General features: G+C 43.6%; 1 protein-coding gene across 5 annotated transcripts; it reads left to right on the top strand.

Annotated features, from left to right (window-relative positions):
- The first annotated feature begins 6,196 nt into the window (after positions 1-6,196).
- On the top strand, positions 6,197-17,842 carry LOC146387975 (polyserase-2-like). Of its 5 annotated transcripts, XM_084925039.1 has the most exons (11): positions 6,197-6,261; positions 8,394-8,414; positions 8,604-8,766; positions 8,940-9,208; positions 12,563-12,708; positions 12,795-13,065; positions 13,298-13,466; positions 15,052-15,305; positions 15,444-15,541; positions 17,459-17,636; positions 17,709-17,842. In XM_084925039.1, the coding sequence occupies exons 1-11, from the start codon at positions 6,207-6,209 to the stop codon at positions 17,840-17,842; spliced, it is 1,758 nt and encodes a 585-aa protein (XP_084781165.1). In that variant the 5' UTR covers positions 6,197-6,206. The 5 variants fall into 5 exon arrangements, with proteins under 5 accessions (XP_084781165.1, XP_084781164.1, XP_084781163.1 ...); XM_084925038.1 differs by having other exon boundaries at positions 8,952-9,208; positions 12,795-13,047; positions 17,459-17,842; XM_084925037.1 differs by having other exon boundaries at positions 12,795-13,104; positions 13,301-13,466; positions 17,459-17,842.
- The last annotated feature ends 6,237 nt before the right edge of the window (positions 17,843-24,079 follow it).

Below are 24,079 nucleotides of genomic sequence, written 5' to 3'. Positions count from 1 at the left end.
AATTTCCTATCAAAATTGCTTAATAAACATTTATTTTGTTTATTTTTATTTTATTAGCATTTTCCTTAAATGTGTTAAATATATATTTTCTCATCTAAATGTCCATTGAGCTGTGAGCCAGGGGGCGGTAATGCGCCTTAACATTGGTTGCCAACCAAGAAGAAGAAGAAGAAGCTGTGTGCCAGGAGGGAGGGGGTGAGTGAGTGAGTGAGTAATTCGTTCGCTCGCTCTATGATTCAGCACAGGAGGGAGGGGGTGAGCGAGTGAGTGATTCGTTCGTTCGCTCTATGATTCAGCACAGGAGGGAGGGGGTTAGTGAGTCCTGAGTGATTCGTTCGCTCTATGATTCAGCACAGGAGGGAGGGGGTTAGTGAGTCCTGAGTGATTCGCTTACGCTTACGATTCAGCACAGGAGGGAGGGGGTTAGTGAGTCCTGAGTGATTCGTTCGCTCTATGATTCAGCACAGGAGGGAGGGGGTGAGCGAGTCCTGAGTGATTTGCTTACGCTTACGATTCAACACAGGAAGGGAGGGGGTGAGTAGCTCAAATGTGCTGTTAGCATGTTAGCAGAGCGATGCTACTGTGAACCGAGGAGCTATTTTCTTGATGTGAGCTTCTACTCAGGGTTTTTTCTTCCAGTTCAGAGCAGAAATGCTTTTGTTAAGAAACTGGCTGTTGTTTTTTCCCCCCCACAATTTTAATTATAAGCTAGATATATTTCTACTAAGCGAATTAGTTTGCTAACAGAAACAGGGATGAGTCAGTGAGTCAGTTGGGCTTGTGAATCATGATTCACGAGTCAGTAAAGTGATTCTCGAGTATTGAACGATTCGTTCACGAATCAAACATCACTACTGTATAGTGACTGGTCTTGTGATTTAAACAGGCAAATGTTCAGCATTCAAACTACAGGTGAAGAATAGTCAAACCAGATGTTTGTCGAGATCAGCTAGTCAAGTACACACCTACACAGCATGTTAACAAACCGTGAAAAAAGCCACACAAAAAATGAATGATTGCTGGTAACAGTTACTATACATTAGTATTTACGAAGAGTATGTTGTGACTTACCTTAAAAATTACAGCGGTCCCTCGCTATAACGCGGTTCACCTTTCACCTCGCTGTTTCGCAGATTTTTTAGTGCAAGTTTGCATGCTTATTTTTTTTTTTTACATCACATTGTGTCCTGCATCCTGATCGCTGGAGACGATCTCCTCCGTGACGTCTCTCCTGTACAGTACAGAATTGCTGCATCGATTGCTAGCAGTGTGACTCTGAAGTGCAGTACTGTATGTCCACGATGTCCACGAAACGTTTTGCACCGTCAAAAAATAAAATTGGCTACTTGATTTCACCTATCGCTGGTTATTTTTAGAACATAACCCCCGCTATAAACGAGGGACAGCTGAGAAATATAACATTTGAATCCCTTTTCTCTTTTGCCCTGAAGTGCAGGGAAAAAATATCAACAAGTCGATGAACATCATTTACAGATATATTGGGTAAATGCCCAAGACATCTATAGAAATGTAAATCGCCGCTTGATTCATTCATTTGCTTAACTTGTTTTGGACCATAAACTAGGCGCGAATAGGACACCGGAAACAAAGCTCCCCACAGGAGTTTCCACACCGGAAGTAGCATATGCTAACGTGCACATAGTCAATTGCACCGTTGGTTATTAACAAAAAGTATTGCACAGTGAAGAGGCACTACAGCTTAGTACAGCTTAGTTGTCCCCCCCCTCCTTTGTCCCCCTGTCTCCCCTCCCTCTCCCCTCCAGAGAGGAGTTAAACAGTTTGATGGCGTGTGGGACAAAGGAGTTTTTAAGTCTGTTGGTTCTTGTCTTTGGGAGAAGCAACCTGTCACTGAACAGACTCCTCTGGTTGTTTATGGCCGTGTGCAGAGGATGCCCAGCATTGTCCATAATTCTAGCAGTTTTTTTAGTGTCCTTTTCTCTGCCACTGACACCAGAGTGTCCAGCTTCATGCCGACCACAGAGCCAGCCTTCCTGATCAGTTTTTCCAGCCTGGATGAGTCCTTCTTTGCTGTGCTGCTCCCCCAGCACACCACAGCATGGAAAAGTACTCCAGCAACCACCGACTGGTAAAACATCCTCAGGAGCTTCCTGCAGATGTTAAAATTTAAAATTTAATTCTAATTTTGATTTTAAGAAGATCAATGAAAGATGAGAAAGAACAGGAATTCTCAGAGAAAAGACAAAAAGCGTCTCTTACTCAGGGGAACACATCGCTGCATCTTTCAAGGTGAAGTTGGAGTTTGATAGCACTGAAACCAATAACTCACAAAAATCTTTCAGGGTAATGTTGTTTTATCATTTGTGTAGTCTACACACTCAACCTTTTGAACAATAATTGAGTAACTGGCATTTTAACTAGGGAATGACTTACACTCGCTTCACTGGCCTCTTCATTAGGTACACCTTGGTAGTCCTGGGCTGGCCCCCATTTTTCATATGGAGAGGGGGTCAATTAATTGATACCGAATCAACTAAGGCACCAGTGGTTGTGAATTTTTCACTCATTCTTTGTCTACACACCTCTCTGCATTTAATTATTAGTTATTATTAATCTTTGGCTCTCTTCCACCGTGTGTCTTTGTCCTGTCTTATTCCCCCTTATTCACCCCCAGCCTGGCTGACTGAGCCTGGGTGTGCTGGAAGTTTCTTTCTGTTAAGTTTTCCTTCCCATTATTGCCAAGTGCTTGATGTTACTGTTGTTGTGATTTGGCGCTTTTTAAATAAAATTGAACTGAAAAAAGACTACTCTACCTCACCAATACCTGAAAAATATTAAAGAAAAATATGCTTATTAAGTTTATTCTTACTAAGAATGACAGTGATGGCAATGTTCTGGTTTGCAAAGAAAGGGTGGAGTCTCTGCTCATGTTTTTTTTGTTTCCTGGTTTATTGGTGTCACATTGTTGTCATTTTTCTATCTCAATAAAACTCCTGTGTTTCAGGTGTCTCAAACTGAGCATGTGCAAGCTCTTCACTTGCTCTGGATTCAAGTCTTTAATAACCTGCTTATTTACAAAAAAGTGTCATAAGATCTATTTTGACCTCTTTGTTTATCATCTTCAGGTCCATTCCTGGCACTGCAAACATGAACCTGCACTTCTGCATGCCTGTAAACATGTTCCCTGTTCTTCTTGTTATCACTTACTGGCAGATCGAGCCCCCCACCCACCCCAAAACACACACACACACACACACATTTGCAGGGTAGATGTTCAGACTTGAATCACGAAGAATCATGAAGTCACAGAGCAGGGTTTTTTCCAAAACAAGTTAAATCAGCTGTTTAATCAAAGGGCTTCTGATGGTTTGTATTTATAAAGAGGAGGAAAATCACAGGTGTCTCAGTTCCATCCAGTATTCCAGTAATCCACACCAGCAAGCACAATGCCACCACCCTGGATCAGCTGAACTGTATTGATATTATCAGTTACACCTAAAAAGATTACAGTATAAATGAGGAAAAAATTGTGTTTGAACCCACATTATGAACCATTACACTGTTAAGGCTAATTAGTAAGATGTAGCTATGCCAAATCTGCTTGAGATTAGCAAAACAGAGGTAATATGAACACAATATATGTTACGCACACCAGTACTGAAAACTAAAGGCATCACAATTTGCAGAGGCAAATCATGCGGCGAGAGAGAGAAGCGGACCCAAGAGCTGGCACTGGTTACCTCGAGTGAGTGTATTTACAAGTGAGGGGTTACAACCAGAAGCAGGGGTGGCATGAACAGAAACTAAGGAAAACCTAAACTGGGAAAACTAAGAAACATGAAACTAAACCTGAAACGCGAGGAGACTGAGGGCTGAGGTAATACAGGGCATGACAAACAGATGCTCGGACAAAGAGCAGAGATAAACACACACAAAAGGGGTGTCCAAATTCATGGGCTGCATCCTCCTGAGCACCCGTCCTTCGGGGTCTACATGGGCAGGGGTCCTCAGAAGGTCGGATAGACCGGAAGTAAACGGCTGTGAAATGGGACGGTCTAGCCTTCAGATTTGCGTCACCGCTGTGTCGGTGGAGTTTAATAAACTCGTCCGTCTGCTCCTTGCTATCTAAAATATAAAAGTACACTGGCATATATTCTCGACTGTCTCACACTTCTGTTTAATCAGTTTTCTGTTTGACGTTTATTCAGCTGTGTGAAAATCCCGGAGGAACCCACCCGAGGGATTAATAAAGGTTTATTTTATTTTATCTAATCTAATCTAATAACTTTAATCTCAGCCACACTGATTTACTCACGAACAAATAAAGCAAGCCAAAACAATAAAAACGAAAATTTTTGCAGCACAAACCAGCACAAACGTTCGACATAAATTTTGTTTGATTCCATTAATGTGTGTGTGTGTGTGTGTGTGTGTGTGGGGGGGGGGGGGGGTTGACCTCTGTTGACCTCTAGAAATTTTTGTTAATATCTTTAAAATGATAGCGGCACAAACAAAAAAATTTGCAGCATAAACCAGCACAAATGTTTGATACCACTTTTGTTGGATTTGAAGAAGGTGGGGGGGCCAACTTCACTCACATCTCTAGTGTGACCCTCGAGTTTCCGGCTAGCTATTGAGCTGGTGGGTAACAGACATCTCTGAAAACGTCAGAGAACTTTTGCAAATATGTGATATCTTGATAAACCGAGCAGATATTTGAAGTTTACACAGCTACTTTCTCACCTGAAAATATCTTAAAAGTTTATTTTGTGACCCAGAAAGATTAATAAGAGTAATATTAAAACTTAGTAGCTGCCACCATTGTTGGAAACCGGAATTGGCAGGGCCGCGCTATGAGTTCTGGGATATGGTGGGCCACGAAGGACACACCCGACCCATCCTTCAAATCCGGGGAAAAGGAGGACGCATTTGTCGGCCGCATTCGGAGGAGTTGACGAATTTGGACAGCCTTCGTCGCGTTGCTGTGATGTAATCGGCCCACAAATGCGACCCAGGAGAAAGCAGCCCATGAACTTGGACAACCCCCCCAAATATACACAGACAAGGTAACAAGGAAATGGCACACAGGACGGAGACACAGCTAAACCTAATTAGACCAGTTACTTATTATTTATATAGTATAACCATAGAAAATATAAATAATCTCTATTGTCTTTGTGACTCAAAGCTGTCTTCTTCATTTCCTTCTGAGAAAATCAGTTTTGTTCTCGTCTGCATAAGGGAAGTAACTGCACTCCCACTGAGCATGTGCAGAGTATTTAATATTGCCCTCAGTCTCCCCATGCCACCTCTACAAAATAAAGAAAACTGGAGCTATCACCGAGAAGAAGAAGACTACACTTTCACGTCATATAACTGGCAGTGAACTCAGTTCATTTGTTCATTCGGGGAAACCTGGTGCAGTCTGACCGGTTTATTCCTGGGCAGGCTCATTGTTGGCACTTCCTGTTGTGTCAGTCCCGCTGTCACTGAATCTGTTTCCTTCACAGAACAGATGTGTTGTGTATCTTCATCTCTAGCTCATTCATTCACAAAAACCTGATTCAAATCATATGAAATAAGTGGATTTATCATACTGATGAGAGAAACAACCTGACTTTGGATGGATGGAACAGAATCTTTTAACGAACAAAATATTGGCTGTTTTTTGTTACATTTTGTGCTTGACATAAAGAAAATAAATAAAGAAACTGATGTTGCTGGGTGATAAAAGTATGTCTTTTGTAGAAACTGCAATCTGAGATATGAGACTGCACAGTGGTCTCAGGGGAGAATTCGATGGCAGTCAGTAGGAAGACTTTAAACATAAAGAAGAGGAAGCAGCTAAAATAAGAGATGAAGAGCTCTGGGTGGAAAGAAAAAGTTACCAGATAGCTGGGAAAGCACTGAGGGAAACATCCAAGAAGGTGTTTGGTGTACTGAAGAAGACTTGGTGTTGGAATGAGGAAGTACAGGAAAGCATTCAGATGAAGAGAGAAAAAGTGGGATAGTCAGGGAGCTGAAGGACATAGACAGGACTGCTGGAAAGGATTAATAAAAACGTTCAACATTGCTGCCTGAAAGCTGAAATGGTGAGCTGCAGTGAGGTGTTGGGCGTGTCGTCAGACAGGTGTCAGAGAGAGGTGTGCTTAATGCAGACAGAGAGGAGGAGGAGAGAGGAAGGTTATTTATGCCTCAGCAGGTCTGGAGGTTTGGATCTTACAGCGATGGCTTTCTACAAAGTGATGTGTTTGGCTGCTGGGCTGATGCTCCTGACCCAAGGTAAGAGCTCTCTGCACACACCTGCATCAGGTACGACTCAGAGGGCGAAAACACTCAGGAGCACATCGCTTCACTTTAAAGTGACACTGCAGGAAATCCTGGAATTTAAAAATTCACTTTTCGAAGCAGGAGGGAATATCACACTGGGTGGACATTCAGAAGGGAAAATAATCTAATTAAGAAAGGCATTGGAAAAATGGAAAAGTGGAATAAAATCTCCCAAAGTCACATAACTAGCAATAACTGCACATTGAAATAAAAACTTTTCCCTCTTAATACCTGAAATTCCTTTTTATTTTCATTTCAGTTTCTTTTTGGTTACTTCACCATATTTTCTAATATGGGTGGTATTCGTCAACACTTAGGACTTAGAACAGGTATTACAGTGTAAATATGTGGCTCACAGTCCTTTGTAGATTGTACATTCCAACACATTCCCATGCCAGCATGCAACATACCGACGGCTGTGACAAATCATCCATATGTTATACGTTGGGAGGTACGGAGCCCCGCAGGGGACATGGGAGAAAAAAAAATTAAGACGGACTTTTGCGAGATCTCGCAAAACAAACTCGGGATCTCGCAAAACTTTTGCAAGATCTCGCAAAAGTTGAATTCCAACAATGGCGGCAGCTACTTAGTTGTAATATTACTCTTTCTGGGTCACAAAATACACTTTTAAGATATTTTGAAGCATGAATGTAGTAGTGTAAACGTCAGATATCTGCTCGGTTTACAAGACATCACATATTTGCAAAAGTGCTCCGACGTTTTCGGAGATCTGACACCCACTAGCTCGAAGCTAACGGGAGGTCGAGACCTACTACAGCTGGGAGGAACACCGCTTTCCCGGCACATCGTGCATCGACCTCCCGGTCGGCTTCGAGCTGGGACAAATACGCTATGAGTTGGATATTCAAAAGTTATTTTTGTTGGTGATAACAAAATTTGACTGAATTCAATTTTCTTTATATGTCATCAAATCATCAAAATCTTAAACCTTAGCCCTGCGGTGTAACTAAGATCACCTGGTCCAGCCCTAACTATATGCTTTAGCAAAAAGGAAAGTTTGAAGCCTAATCTTGAAAGTAGAGATAGTTTCTGTCTCCTGAATCCAAACTGGAAGCTGGTTCCACAGAAGAGGGGCCTGAAATCTGAAGGCTCTGCCTCCCATTCTACTTTTAAATACTCTAGGAACAACCAGTAGGCCTGCAGTGTGAGAGCGAAGTGCTCTAATAGGGTGATATGGTACTACAAGGTCATTAAGATAAGATGGGGCCTGATTAATTCGATTCTGGATGTAACAGGGAGCCAATGAAGGGAAGCCAATACAGGAGAAATCTGCTTTCTCTTTCTAATTTTGGATTAACTGAAGGCTGAAAAGTTAAGATAAGACGGGGCCTGATTATTTAAGACCTTGTATGTGAGGAGCAGGAGTTTTTAGGACATCCTGATAATAATGAATTACAGTCGTCCAGCCTGGAAGTAATAAATGCATAAACTAGTTTTTCAGCGTCACTCTGAGACAGGATATTTCTAATGCTTCTGTTGCACATGAATGAAGGAAGTCACTTTATTTGGTACAATTATGTAGGCTTCAGTAAACATAACTTTAAAATACCATAGCAAGAATGTGAAGACATGTTCATGGCAGACATGGTGAAGTTAAGGTTCTCATGACTTATGGATAAATATTACTAATGCATTAGTATCATTACTAATATTTATCCACTCATGGGACACATGAGAATAATTACTACAGCTGAGGTGATGTTGGACACCTACATTTGGAAAACTATATTTTGATTGTGTGCATCTGTTTGTCTCGTGTTTGAATGTGAACCTTTAACTGAAGTCAGTGTTGTTTTTCTTTAAATTTCTGTGTCATATATTACTGTCCTCTGACCCTGAGATGGATGAATGAACATAACACTGTCAGTCTCTGCAGTAATGTAGTAGTGGTATTAGTAGAACAACATCCACTGTGTGCACAGGCTGTAAACATTTTTATTTCTGCTGTAACGTTTTAATATGGGAGTCTGTGGGGACTGACTCTCTGCTGGAGCCTCTGCTGGATGCTTTCAGCTAACCACAGCCAGTCAATTTTACCACTATTGTTTTCTGTGTTTCAGAGTCTGAGTCACAGCTGGATGGTAAGAAAAAGCTTCTTTGTATAATGATTTAGTTTTATGTGTAATAAATCTTTTGTTTCATTTGAATATTAGTTTGTGAGTGAACTGTAGACTCCCAGGATCACTGTGTCCTCACTCAGCAGTTTGTAATGCTGAGAGTTTACAGCTCATACAGTAATGCTCACTCTGTGTTTTAATGTCTGTCTTCAGTTTGTGGTCAGCCAAAGCTGAACACCAGGATTGTAGGAGGACAGGTGGCCCCCGATGGCAGCTGGCCCTGGCAGGTCAGTCTGCAAAGATCTGGGTCCCACTTCTGTGGAGGATCCCTCATTAACAGTCAGTGGGTGCTGACTGCTGCTCACTGCTTTCAAACGTGAGTAATGAGGCTGAAGCTGAACACTAAACATGATTTAGTGGAATAAAGACATTATGAAAACTCCCCATCAGGGGACAAGGGGTGTAACATGATAAATAGCTAACAGGGTAAAAAGTCAAAGATGTCATTTCATTTCAATAACTGTGCATCGTTTCGTTTCCTGATCCTAGCATTACTGCAAGCGGTCTGACTGTGAATCTGGGACGTCAGAGTCTACAGGGATCTAATCCCAATGCAGTGTCTCGGACAGTAACACAGATCATCAAACATCCAAACTACAACTCTGGTACCTACGACAGCGACATCTGCCTCCTGAGGCTCTCCTCACCGGTGACTTTCACCAGGTACATTTCTCCCGTCTGCCTGGCAGCTTCAAACAGCATCTTCTACAGCGGTGTTAACGGCTGGGTCACCGGCTGGGGCAACATTGGAGAAGGAGGTGGGTCATAAAGACACCTGATTGGTTTTAGAGTAAAGTTGATATTAATTCAGGAAATAAGAGTGCTGTCTCAGAAATATTTAGAGCAATACAATTCTTCTTCTGTGAGCTAAAGAGATTCTGATGACTGCAAACACATTATTTTTAAAATGTTTCATTTTTAAATTTGAATTGTGCCTTCAATAGAAAATAATGGCTAGAACAAACCATCTGATGCTATCTGTATCTCAACGTCTTGGTATCTTTTCAGGCATCTTGTTGCCATAAATTCTTTGGCCTGCCTCTCGTTCAGAGAGGTAATCTTGTATTCTTTGGTTCCAGATGTTCTTCAGCTGTAAGAAGGCTTTTGCTTTGTCTGTTCTCCCAACTTTTAATGACACTCCCAATATAAGGGAAGGAATCCATGCCTGTGTTACAACTTCTGAGACAGCTATATTTATTTTCATGATCTTGATTTTCTCTTTGCAGATGTTAAGTCTTATTAATGCAGAAACAGCTGCAAGCTTGCTTGTCTTATCTTTTTATTGCCAGGCAGCACTGCCCATCGCTTTTCAAGTTTTTCCTGCTTACTGAATACATTTTATATTCAAATGTAAGCAACCCAGAAATGATATGCAGCAGGTCATTGTGTGGTGAGTTGTGTACCAGTCTTCAACAAAAGTCTTCCAACTCTGCCAGGCTCCACTTTGCCTTGTCGCATTTCTCCTTGTTTACAATGTCTTCATGAAACATTTCTCCATGTTGGTCATTGACATTTTTATGTTCATGCATCTATAAATTGTCCTGGCTGGCAAGGCAGGCTATGTGGAGGTGAGGTGAGGACCCGTGCAGGCAGAGGTTGTGATGAGAACGAGCTTTATTTACAAGAAGTGCAGGATTCATCAGGAGCGGAGATAGTAAACACAGGGAACTAAGAAAACTCTAAACCGGGAAACTAATGAAACCAAATTGAAACTTGAATCCAGGGAGAAATCAGAGCTGACGAAACGAGGATGCAAAGACATAAGACACATACCTTCAAAGTAAAACAGGAAGTTTGTTTGTGTGTGTGTGTGTGTGTGTGTGTGTGTGTGTGTGTGTGTGTGTGTGTGTGTGTGTGTGTGTGTGAAAAAGATTTGTGTTTGTAAAAAAATATTTACACAAGTTACAAATTTTTTTGTTAAGGTCTGTTCACAGATACAAAGCAAAAACTAGACTTATGTGCCCTCGCTTGTGTGTGGGTTTCAACAAGTATGAATTTTGACCCGATTTTTCTTCCCTTCAGCTGATTGGTCAATGTCATGTCAATCACAAATTTAACAGTCCAGTCAGAGAACAGATGGGTTTGGCGCTTTACTGAGCTTATTACTACAATTTATTTATGGCCACAATTTGAGCCCATACAGTTCCACCTTTCCCCTCTAATTCCAGCCACTTACTAAAATATGAAATACCACATTGGTGCCAGTTGGTCTGCCAGCCTCCCTGGTACTGCCGCCTGAACCCACTATCCCCTCTGCAGTGGAACCACAGACCACACCCTGCCACAGAGCATGTGATAATATTCTGGTGCTTTACAAGAACTACTGTCTGAAGACAGACAGACAAATAAGCTCTACCTAAATTTTACCATGTGTGATTCACATTACTGTAAATTAGAGGTGTTTTATCCCACTGGCTTGCTCCTGAACAAAGTCAATCCGATACATGTTTCTGTAGTGTTAATGTTATGAAATGGCTGTGGCAGTCAGGATGTAGGACCCAAAATGCAGGACACTCAGACGGAGGGGTAAATTCCTAGAGGCTGCTTTATGGCAGTTGCAGAAAAAACACCCTCCATAAACAATAAACTTGCAAAAACAAACCAAAGCTAGGAAATAATACTAAACACAAAGATACTGGAGACAAGAGACTAGGGACATGGACCACGGAGGGAAAGACACGGAGGGAGATCAGGGGCAGTTACCCCTGGACTGGCAGACCGGGGTGGTAGTTCCAATTTTTAAGAAGGGGGACCGGAGGGTGTGTTCCAACTACAGGGGGATCACACTCCTCAGCCTCCCCGGGAAAGTTTATGCCAGGGTGCTGGAACCTTGGATACAGGAAGAGCAATGTGGTTTTTGTCCTGGTCACAGAACACTGGACCAGCTCTTTATCCTCTCAAGGATACTCGAGGGTGCATAGGAGTTTGCCCAACCAGTCTACATGTGTTTTGTGGACTTGGAGAAGGCATTCGACCGTGTCCCTCAGGGTGTCCTGTGGGGGCTGCTGCGGGAGTATAGGATGTCTGGCCCATTGCTATGGGTCATTCAATCCCTATACAACCGTTGCAAGAGCTTGGTTCGCATAGCCGGCAATAAGTTGGACTCGTTCCCAGTGGGTGATGGGCTTCTCCAGGGCTGCCCTTTGTCACCGATTCTGTTCATAACTTTTATGGATAGAATTTCTAGGTGCAGCCAAGTGGCGGAGGGCTTTCACTTCGGTGGCCTCAGAATCTCATCTCTGCTTTCCGCAGATATGTGGTTCTGTTGGCTTCAATGGGTAACGGCCTCCAGCCTGCACTGGAATGGTTTGCAGCTGAGTGTGAAGCAGCGGAATTGAGGATCAGCACCTCCAAATCTGAGGCCATGGTTCTTATCCGGAAAAGGGTGGAGTGCCCACGCCGGGTCAGAGATGAGTTCCTGCCTCAAGTGGAGGAGTTTAAGTATCTCGGGGTCTCGCTGCATCCCTCGTGGTGAAGAACGAGCTGAGCTTAAAAGCAAAATTCTCAATTTCCTGGTCGATCTATGTCCCTACTCTCACCTATGGTCACGACCGAAAGAATGAGATAGCGGATACAAGCGTTGGAAATGAGCTTCCTCCGAAGGGTGGCCGGCCTTTTCCTTAGAGATAGGGTGAGAGGTTCGGCCATCTGGGAGGGGCTCAGAGTAGAGCCACTGCTTCTCCACATCGAAAGGAGCCAGCTGAGGTGGTTCGGGCATCTGACAAGGATGCCTCCTGGGCACCTTATGGGGAGGTGTACCGGGCATGTGCCACCGGGAGGAGGCCCCAGGGCAGACACACGACACGCTTGAGAGATTATATCTCTCGGCTGGCCTGGGAACGCCTTGGTATCCCCCCAGACAAGCTAGAGGAGGTGGCTGGGGAGAGGGAGGTCTGGGCTTCTCTGCTTAGGTATAAAGCGGAAGAAGATGGATGGATGGCTTTTAAAACATGAGGTTATTATAAAATGAGGTTGATACATGAGGAATCGTGGCTACAAGATCACTCTAGTACCAAACTTATGCTGACCACCCACATGTTCCACAAGCAGATAGGACAATAAATGTTGAACTTTTTGAGCAGATTTTTGTTTGATTTTTTTGTCCGTCTCAGTGTCCCTTCCTTCTCCACAAAACCTGATGGAGGTGCAGGTTCCTGTTGTGGGAAACAGGCAGTGTAACTGTGACTATGGAGTGGGAACAATCACTGACAACATGATCTGTGCCGGGTTAAGTGCAGGAAGAAAGGACTCCTGTCAGGTGATTGTTGTTACCTGTGTTTGGCACATTTTCACCTTCTACAGTTTCTTCTCCTCAGCTAACAGTAAATGTTTCTGCTCTCAAAGGGGGATTCAGGAGGTCCAATGGTGAGCAAGCAGAGCGGTCGCTGGATTCAGGCGGGAATCGTCAGTTTTGGAACAGGTTGTGCCAGGCCGAATCTTCCAGGAGTCTACACCAGAGTATCCCAGTACCAGACCTGGATCAACAGTCAGATCTCCTTCAACCAGCCGGGCTTCATGACGTTCACGTCCACTGGGACTAACAGTGACTTCAGTGTCTCCTGCACAGGACTGACACCAGTGCCAACCACCACACCTTCAACCACCACCACCACACCTACAACCACAATCCCCACCACAACAACCACAGTCCCTGCAACAACCACCAACAGAGCCGCCATCATTACAACAACCACGCGACCTTCGACCACTCCCCACGGTGAGTGTCCATCATGAAAACACTTTATTAAAAAAATGGTTTGGTCTAACCTACCTGACCTCAAGCTGACGGGTTCATGCGGTCCAAGTTTTTAAAATTTCTTTGTGTCTTCCTCTGTTTATTTTTTCAGCACTGGTCTGTGGACAAGCTCCAAGGAATTCTCGCAACATGGGGGGACCCTCAGTGGTGGCTGGTTCGTGGCCGTGGATGGCGAGCCTACAGAAGAATGGAAGTCACGTGTGTGGTGGGACTCTGGTGGCCTTGGACTCAGTGTTGAGCAACGCCAACTGCTTCTCAAGGTCAGTTGAAGTTTGGACAGACAATGATACAGTTCATCCTCTGGGGACTGAGTAAATGACATGACTTTCCCCCCACCACAGTCGTGTTCACGTCCAGTTGACATTGATGACACTGTGCATCAGTCAAATGCTGATTAGTTGACAAGTGGGCCAGAACCAGAAGAGACAAAGAGACAGTTGAGTTCACAAAAAGAGGCACAAGAAAATCATCAAAGATTTGAAAAAAATGCAGCATAAAGGGTACAGACAGCGGCTGCAGTGGATACTATTCATTGTTTTAAACCTTCAGTTTCACTTCAGCTCTTTGTAGTCTAGAATTCTTCTCCATAGCTGGCTGACAGACCAACAACAGCACAAGCAAAAGTTGTACCACGGACCAGTTGTACCACATATTTACATTTTATGTTGAAACATATTTTCCCTATTCGACAGTGAAGATCTAAGAGGCAGAGCCTATACCAAGATGATTAGCTCAGGTGGAATTAAAAAAAATTTTCTACCGTCCAAAATGGTAGTGCTGGCTCTGATAATCACTATTAAAAACCTTTACTGGGAAAAGACTGGCAGGAATCAAATCACCATCAAGCTCCAACATGAAGAAGGGGGGTCCTGTTGTCCCTCTCTGGAGGGACACTCCCACGGGATTTGAATCTGGGACTTTCCACCATTTGACCTTTAGAACTGAAGAAGCTTCTCGGATGAGAGGTCTTCAAGCAACTTAAAGAAGTCCAGACACGTTTCTTTCCAAGCTCCTTAGACTACGATGACCTGGATGACTGAGAACCTTCACAGACAACATGAAGAAAAGTTTAGTTTGCAGCTGTTCAACGCTGTTTGGATTACAACATGAAAAATCTAAAGCAAAGGTACAGAATTAAATTAAAAGCATAAACATGCAGATGAACAACCACCGATGGTGGTCAAAAAACATGGTGGAGATCTTTTTGAGACTGAACACTCTCTCTTTCCACTGAGTCAAAGTTTTGTAAACAAACTTTATTCCACTGTGGATTAATCCACCAGTGAAAACTGTGCCCAAAAGACTGAAAATGGAACCATCCCTTTAAGGAAATGAGCGAGTCTTTAAAAATGAAAATTGAACACAGTCCCAGCAGATCAGCTGATCTCAGTGCCAGCCCACATCACCTGATGGTGCCACACTTCCACACTTTCCACACATGTAGCTGATCAGTCCCACACATGGTTAGCATTTAAGCTGATTCTGTGTTAAAACTAGTCCATAGGGACATTGTCATTTACAGTGTAACCTGATGTGCAGCTCTATAAAGATAAAGCAAGGCTTCGATTCAGCCCGCTGCGGCTGTGATTGTTTTTTTCGTCAGCAACATTTTCTGTGACGCGTTTCCTACTTTTTTTCAAATTAAATCAAAGAGAAAAACTTCACCATTAACTGATTAGCTCTCTGGGTCTTCTAGTTAAATATATACCTCTTTAATAAGAACCAGGCCTGAATGTCACCAGGTTCAAATGAGTAAAACTTGGGTCCCATGAAGTTGAGTGTAAAGGTGTAGATCTTGTTTGAAGCTGATGAAGTTTATGTTTGTGTGCTTCGTTCCTCCCACAGCTCCCCTGTAGCGTCCGAGTGGACTGTCGTGTTGGGGCGTCTGAAGCTAAATGGATCCAACCCCTTTGAGGTGACGCTGAATGTGATAAATATCACTCTGAGCAACACGACCGGGACCAACATAGCCATCCTCCGTCTATCTGCCCAGCCCACCCTGACCGACTACATCCAGCCCATCTGCTTGGACAACGGGAGAACCTTCGCCGAGGGCTTGGCGTGCTGGGCGGCCAGTTGGAGTCCTGGAAGAGGAGGAGGTGAGTCAGCAACATGAAGGCTGACAGAGTTCTGCCCAGACTCTGCACCAGTCCATCTCTCAGATTACACATGTGGACCACTGCACTTACAGTTTCTTTAGTCAAACATCAGGATTTTCTTATCTTTCATGATGTTAGCTGAGGAAGTTATGCAGCAGTTTCAGACCTCGGTGGTAAACTGTGGGAACTCATCATCGAGTGAGAGCATCTGTACAGACGTGTTTGCACTGCAGCAGGTAAATGACTGGATTCTTCTTCTTATAACACTTTCTGCTGACATGTTGTTTATTCTGGACCTTGGATTTAGCTGCTCATCAGAGCCACATGATGAATTTGGATAGTTTCATCATTTTCAATTTCCACAGGGCTTACAATGCTTGGAATCTTTATAAACATGTAAGAATTTCCAGCTTTGAAATCTCAGTCTTCATTACGGGCCAATTAGATTTAAGGCTAACTTAATTTAGTGCCATCCATCCATCCATCTTCATCCGCTTTATCCGGAGCCGGGTCGCAGGGGCCCAGACCTCCCTCTCCCCAGCCACCTCCTCCAGCTTATCCGGGGGAACACCAAGGCGTTCCCAGGCCAGCCGAGAGATATAATCTCTCCAGCGTGTCCTGGGTCTGCCCCGGGGCCTCCTCCCGGTGGGACATGCCCGGAACACCTCACCCAGGAGGCGCCCAGGAGGCATCCTTGTTAGATGCCCGAACCACCTCAGCTGGGTCCTTTCGATGTGGAGGAGCAGTGGCTCTACTCTGAGCCCCTCCCGGATGTCCGAACTTCTCACCCTATCTCTAAGGGAGAGGCCAGCCACCCTTTGGAGGAAGCTCATTTCTGCCACTTGTATCCGCGATCTCGTTCTTTCGGTCACTACCCACAGCTCATGGCCATAGGTGAGGGTAGGGACGTAGATCAACCAGTAAATTGAGAGCTTCGCTTTTACACTCAGCTCCCTCTTCACCACGACGGACCGGTGCAGCGTCCGCATCACTGCAGCCGCAGCACCAATCCGTCTGTCGATCTCCGGCTCCCTTCTCCCATCACTCGTGAACAAGACCCCGAGATACTTGAACTCCTCCACTTGGGGCAGGAACTCATCCCCGACCCGGAGTTGGCACTCCAACCTTTTCCAGCTGAGAACCATGGCCTCAGATTTGGAGGTGCTGATCCTCATTCCCGCTGCTACACACTCGGCTGCGAACCATTCCAGTGCCGAGGGACACGGTCGAATGCCTTCTCCAAGTCCACAAAACACATGTAGACTGGTTGGGCAAAATAAAGAGCTGGTCCAGTGTTCCACGACCAGGACGAAAACCGCATTGTTCCTCCTGTATCCGAGGTTCGACTAGCGGACAAACTCTCCTTTCCAGCATCCTGGCATAGACTTTCCCAGGGAGGCTGAGGAGTGTGATCCCCCTGTAGTTGGAACCCACCCTCCAGTCCCCCTTCTTAAAGATGGGGACCACCACCCCAGTCTGCCAGTCCAGGGGTACTGCCCCTGATCTCCACGCAACATTGTAGAGGCGTGTCAACCAGGACAGCCATACAACGTCCAGAGCCTTCAGGAACTCGGGGCGGACCTCATCAACACCAGGGGCTCTGCCACCAAGGAGTTGTTTAACTGCCTCAGTGACCTCGCCTCCAGGAATTGGCGGGTCATTCCCCTCATCCCCAGACTCTGCTTCCTCCTATCAAGACGTGTCAGTGGGATTGAGGAGGTCCTCAAAGTATTCCTTCCACCACCTGACAATTTTCTCAGTCGAAGTCAGCAGCGCTCCACCAGCACTATACACAGTGCAGGTAGAGCACCGCTTTCCCCTCCTGAGACGCCTGACGGTTTGCCAGAATCTCTTCGAGGCAGTCCGAAAGTCTTTTTCCATGGCCTCTCCGAACTCCTCCCACACCTGAGTTTTTGCTTCAGCCACTGCCCGAGCCGCAATTTAGTGCCTTTGTATGTTTGTTTTAAGCCTAAATTTCTTATTAGAGTGAATGTATTCTGATTATTATTATTGTTGTTGTTACAACTGTCTAAAATGTTTTTAACACCTAGTTGAATTTGGTCGTTTAGTTATAGGTAGTTAATATAATCTTGGTCCAAGGTTTCTGAGTGTCTCAAACTCTGAAACACTAACTTTCCTGTCTGTTTGTTCAGGGTGATTCTGGCGGCCCGCTGATGTGTAAGCAGGGCAGCTCTTGGTTCCAGGCGGTCGTGTTAACAGCTCCAAGCTCCTCTGCCAGGAGAAGACGAAGCTCAGTCATGATCTTCACCAGACTGAGCACCTTTGACTCCTTCCTGTCTGAGACGGTCGAGACACTCTTGTCTCCAGCCTTGAATATCACCAGCGCCAACTCCGCCAACCCCACCAATGTCTCCGTCACTACCACTACCAGCAGTACCTACACCACCACAATGGTTACCACTACTACTGACTCGAAAAGCGTGTTCGACAGCAGCGAGGGTCGTCCTGCTCACTCCTTCATCTTTATCTTCTTCCATCTCCTCAGCTTCGCCTTTTGTCTCCAACTCTGCCTTTAGGGAACCCAGACTTCATTGACATGATGTGATGGACACAAATGAATGTGAACAAGCTTCGACGTTGAGACTTTACAGGTTTAAAGCTTTGCCTGCCAATCTTTGATCTGATTCTGCCTTGATTGGATTTCTGCAGAGAGCTCAGTAATGATATTCTGGATAATCAAAACAGGCATTCATACATGAAATACTCCTGGATGAATCTTCAGCGCAAACATCATGACCCTCCGACAGAGATGTCGACTTCAAATCCCAGAGGGCAGTACAGTGCCATCATCCAATCCAATCATTGGAGGGGGTTCTACTGATTACAATGAAAGTATTTTTTTTTTATATGCAAATGTTTTATGTGCACCATGAGACATTCGTTGTGATAAATTCAGGCTCACACTGTGCAGCCTGGAGAGTTAGTGTTATACAGTATATAGGGATTCTGGTAGAAAAACCGTACCAACCCACTGAGGAAGTTTTATTTACACAACCTCTGTAATCCTGATTTAGTTAATGAGCATAACACAGTGAGCTGAACAGATCAAATGACATGAAGAAATTACATTTCTCTATATTTTGTGGGGCCTTGTCCTTACACTGACCTCATTATGAGAAACTATAGACATTTAAGAAAAAGCAGATTAATGACATGTGTTTCTGTACCTCTGAGGGATGACTACCTGGAGCCCAAGATTCAGGCTGGACTGGAAGAAATCCTCTAAATCTTGCACTGAACATAAAAATGTAGCCCAGCAGTTTAAACTTCATGTTTTTCTGAAACTGAACAGATCAGTAGGATATTTATCAGATTTAGAGAAATATATTTGTGGATTTTTTGGAACACAGAGACAATGGCCATCCCTGCCTCATGTCCTGGGCCAATGTTAAGCACTTAATGCTCACAGTTGAACCGAACTGTCTTTAAGGGCAGCACACATACTGAGCACTCTCTGACCTCTCTCTGGTATTGGATCTGTTATGGTGGCAGTAAAGTGAGTGATTATTGGAGAATGGTTGCAAGCTCTTTCACTGATTCTGCTGAAGTTCTACTTTATAATGTTATTTTTTTTTATTCTGTTGTAAATATCACTGAGATTAAAAATGTCCTTTTCATGACTGACATGGGCAATGAAGCAACAAGGGTTTTATTTTAAGAAATGCTTATTGCTTATTGCTTAGCAATTTAATTAACAACTTTTAAATACATTCTTCTTTCATAGTATAATCTTCACGTGCTTCATCCGAAGCACACTTTCTGTGTACTCACTACCTAATTTATAGCCAAAGTATTCACTCACTGTCTCTGTACTGTTTCGCTAGCTTAGCTTAGCTCGTAGCCGACTCGTTAGCACCATGGCTACTTCACCTGTCCCTCTTGCACTTTCTTGCTCATTGTGTCAGATGTTTAGTTACTCCTCGGCCTCCTTTAGCAGTAATGATATCTGTAACAAATGTAGCATATTTGCAGCTCTGGAGGCCAGGATTACTGAATTGGAGACTCGGCTTCGCACCCTTCATTCACCCGTAGCTAGCCAGGCCCCTGTAGCTGGTGCAGCCGAAGATAGCGTAGGCCCCGCTAGCTGTTCCCCGGCAGACCCCAAGCAGCTGGGGAAAGAGGGCGGCTGGGTCACGGTGAGGAGGAAGCATAGTCCTAAACAGAAGCCCCAGGTACACCACCAACCCGTTCATGTGTCTAACCGTTTTTCCCCACTCGGTGACACACCCGCCGGGGGTCAAACTCTGGTAATTGGTGATTCTGTTCTCAGACATGTGAAGCTAGAGACACCGGCAACCATAGTCAATTGTCTTCCAGGGGCCAGAGCAGGCGACATTGAAGGAAATTTAAAACTGCTGGCTAAGGGTAAACGTAAATTCAGTAAAATCATAATTCACGTCGGCAGTAATGACACCCGGTTACGCCAATCGGAGGTCACTAAAATCAATATTGAATCGATGTGCAACTTTGCTAAAACAATGTCGGACTCTGTAGTTTTCTCTGGTCCCCTCCCCAATCAGACCAGGAGTGACATGTTTAGCCGCATGTTCTCCTTAAATTGCTGGCTGTCTGAGTGGTGTCCCAGAAACGATGTGGGCTTCATAGATAATTGGCAAACCTTCTGGAGGAAACCTGGTCTTGTTAGGAGAGACGGCATCCATCCCACTTTGGATGGAGCAGCTCTCATTTCTAGAAATATGGACAAATTTATTAAACCCCCCAAAATATGACTATCCAGAGTTGGGACCAGGAAGCAGAGTTGCAGTCTTACACGCCTCTCTGCAGCTTCTCTCCTCCTGCTACCCCCCCAAAAACCCATCTCCATAGAGACTGTGTCAGCTTCCAAAAAGACAAAAAACAAACTAAAAACCAGCAACAAACAACTTAAACAATCAAAAAGAAAGAACAATACAGTATCCACATCTGAACCAAAGAGTAAAACAGTGAAATGTGGATTATTAAATATTAGGTCTCTCTCCTCCAAGTCTCTGTTAGTACATGACTTAATAATTGATCAACAAATTGATTTACTCTGCCTTACAGAAACCTGGTTGCAGCAGGATGATTATGTTAGTTTAAATGAATCAACACCCCCGAGTCATTCTAACTACCAGAAACCTCGAAGCACAGGCCGAGGGGGCGGTGTGGCAGCAATTTTTCACACCAGCCTATTAATTAATGAAAGACCAAGACAGACTTTTAATTCATTTGAAAGCCTGATGCTTAACATTGTCCACCCCAGCTGTGAAACTCAGAAACCAGTCTTACTTGTTATCATCTATCGTCCACCTGGGCCTTACACAGAGTTTCTGTCTGATTTCTCAGACTTTATATCTAATTTAGTTCTGAGCTCAGATAAAATAATTATTGTGGGTGATTTTAACATCCATGTAGATGCTAAAAATGACAGCCTCAACATGGCATTTAGTCTGTTATTAGACTCAATCGGCTTCTCTCAAAATGTAAAAGAACCCACCCACCACTTTAATCACACTCTAGATCTTGTTTTAACATATGGCATAGAAACTGAACATTTAACAGTGTTTCCTGAAAACCCTCTCCTGTCTGATCATTTCCTGATAACATTTACATTTACAATAATTGATTACACAGCGGTGGAGAGTAGATTTTATCACAGTAGATGTCTTTCTGAAAGCGCTGTAACTAAGTTTAAGAATATAATCCACCCACTGTTATCATCTTCAATGCCCTGTACCAACACAGAGCAGAGCAGCTATCTGAACGCTACCCCAACAGAGGTCGATTATCTTGTTAATAATTTCACCTCCTCACTACGTATGACTCTGGATACTGTAGCTCCAGTGAAAACTAAGGTCTCTAATCAGAAGTACCTGACTCCGTGGTATAATTCTCAAACACGTACCCTAAAGCAGATGACTCGTAATCTGGAGAGGAAATGGCGTGTCACAAATTTAGAGGATCATCATTTAGCCTGGAGAAATAGTTTGCTGCTTTATAAGAAAGCCCTCCGCAAAGCCAGAACATCTTACTATTCATCACTGATTGAAGAAAATAAGAACAACCCCAGGTTTCTCTTCAGCACTGTAGCCAGGCTGACAAACAGTCAGAGCTCTGTTGAGCCAACCATCCCTTTAACGTTAACTAGTAATCACTTCATGAACTTCTTCACAAATAAAATTTTTATCATTAGAGAAAAAATTACCAGTAATCATCCCACAGATGTAATATTATCTACAGCTACTCTTAGTACCATTGATGTTAAGTTAGACTCTTTTTCTCCAATTGATCTTTCTGAGTTAACTTCAATAATTACTTCCTCCAAACCATCAACGTGTCTTTTAGACCCCATTCCTACAAAACTGCTCAAAGAAGTCCTGCCATTAATTAATTCTTCGATCTTAAATATGATCAACCTATCTCTAATAATCGGCTATGTACCACAGGCCTTCAAGCTGGCTGTAGTTAAACCTTTACTCAAAAAGCCATCTCTAGACCCAGCAGTCTTAGCTAATTATAGGCCAATCTCCAACCTTCCTTTCATATCAAAAATCCTTGAAAGAGTAGTTGTCAAACAGCTAACAGATCATCTGCAGAGGAATGGTTTATTTGAAGAGTTTCAGTCAGGTTTCAGAGCTCATCACAGCACAGAAACAGCTTTAGTGAAGGTTACAAATGATCTTCTTATGGCCTCTGACAGTGGACTCATCTCTGTGCTTGTCCTGCTAGACCTCAGTGCAGCGTTCGATACTGTTGACCATAATATCCTATTAGAGCGATTAGAACATGCTGTAGGTATTACAGGTACTGCACTGCAGTGGTTTGTATCATATCTATCTAATAGACTCCAATTTGTGCATGTAAATGGAGAGTCCTCTTCACACACTGAGGTTAATTATGGAGTTCCACAGGGTTCAGTGCTGGGGCCAATTCTGTTTACATTATACATGCTTCCCTTAGGCAGCATCATTAGAAGACATAGCATACATTTTCACTGCTATGCCGATGACACCCAGCTCTATCTGTCCATGAAGCCAGATAACACACACCAATTAGTTAAACTGCAGGAATGTCTTAAAGACATAAAGACCTGGATGGCCGCTAACTTTCTGCTTCTTAATTCAGATAAAACTGAGGTTATTGTACTCGGCCCTGAAAATCTTAGAAATATGGTATCTAACCAGATTCTTCCTCTGGATGGCATTACCTTGGCCTCCAGTAACGCTGTGAGGAACCTTGGAGTCATTTTTGACCAGGACATGTCCTTCAACGCACATATTAAACAAATATGTAAGACTGCTTTCTTCCATTTGCGCAACATCTCTAAAATTAGAAATATCCTGTCTCAGAGTGACGCTGAAAAACTAGTTCATGCATTTATTACTTCCAGGCTGGACTACTGTAATTCATTATTATCAGGATGTCCAAAAAACTCACTGAAAAGCCTTCAGCTGATCCAAAATGCTGCAGCAAGAGTACTGACAGGGACTAGAAGGAGAGAGCATATTTCTCCTGTTTTGGCTTCCCTTCATTGGCTTCCTGTTAAGTCCAGAATTGAATTCAAAATCCTGCTCCTCACATACAAGGTCTTAAATAATCAGGCCCCATCTTATCTTAATGACCTTGTAGTACCATATCACCCTATTAGAGCACTTCGCTCTCGCTCTGCAGGCCTACTTGTTGTTCCTAGAGTATTTAAAAGTAGAATGGGAGGCAGAGCCTTCAGTTTTCAGGCCCCTCTTCTGTGGAACCAGCTTCCAGTTTGGATTCGGGAGACAGAAACTATCTCTACTTTTAAGATTAGGCTTAAAACTTTCCTTTTTGCTAAAGCATATAGTTAGGGCTGGACCAGGTGACCCTGAATCCTCCCTTAGTTATGCTGCAATAGACGTAGGCTGCCGGGGGATTCCCATGATGCATTGAGTTTTTCCTTTCCAGTCACCTTTCTCACTCACTATGTATTAATAGACCTCTCTGCATTGAATCATATCTGTTATTAACCTCTGTCTCTCTTCCACAGCATGTCTTTTATCCTGTCTTCCTTCTCTCACCCCAACCGGTCGCAGCAGATGGCCGCCCCTCCCTGAGCCTGGTTCTGCCGGAGGTTTCTTCCTGTTAAAAGGGAGTTTTTCCTTCCCACTGTCGCCAAAGTGCTTGCTCATAGGGGGTCATATGATTGTTGGGTTTTTCTCTGTATCTATGAAGCGCCTTGAGGCGACTTTTGTTGTGATTTGGCGCTATAAAAGCAAGAAAAAAAAAAAAAAAAAAGCAAGAAAAAATGAACACCAGTTATCAGCGTCACATCTGCTAAAGCAGACAGCATGCAGCGGCAGGGATGAGTACCCAAATAAGAGAAAGTAATTGATTTAATTGAAGCCGTGCCATTTATTAAGACAGATCCACAAGAAAGGGAAAAAACATAAGACTCAAACTAAACAGAGGAATGCCTAAACACAAAATAATAACCAGACCACTACAAAAACCTTGGAAAACATACACAATATATACACCAAGGGTAACGATGGAATTTGGTAAAGAGAAAAACAGAATATACTAACACAGCACACAGAACTATTACAATAAAACAGGAAACCACAGACTCACACAGGAACAGAGGGAGCATGAGATGTAACTGGGAAACAAATAAATAAACATGGAGACAGAATTTAACCTACACAAGGGACATGACACACTCAGCAAGGGATGAGGGCAGAAGGAACAGAACCATGACTAACAGTAAATCAAAGGATATTAATAATCAAAAACATAACACT

Source organism: Perissodus microlepis, chromosome 4, assembly GCF_051167445.1.
Source record: "Perissodus microlepis isolate ML-2025 ecotype Zambia chromosome 4, ASM5116744v1, whole genome shotgun sequence".
In the NCBI taxonomy this organism is placed as follows: Eukaryota; Metazoa; Chordata; class Actinopteri; order Cichliformes; family Cichlidae; genus Perissodus; species Perissodus microlepis.
This window is presented reverse-complemented; position numbering and strand designations above follow the sequence as displayed.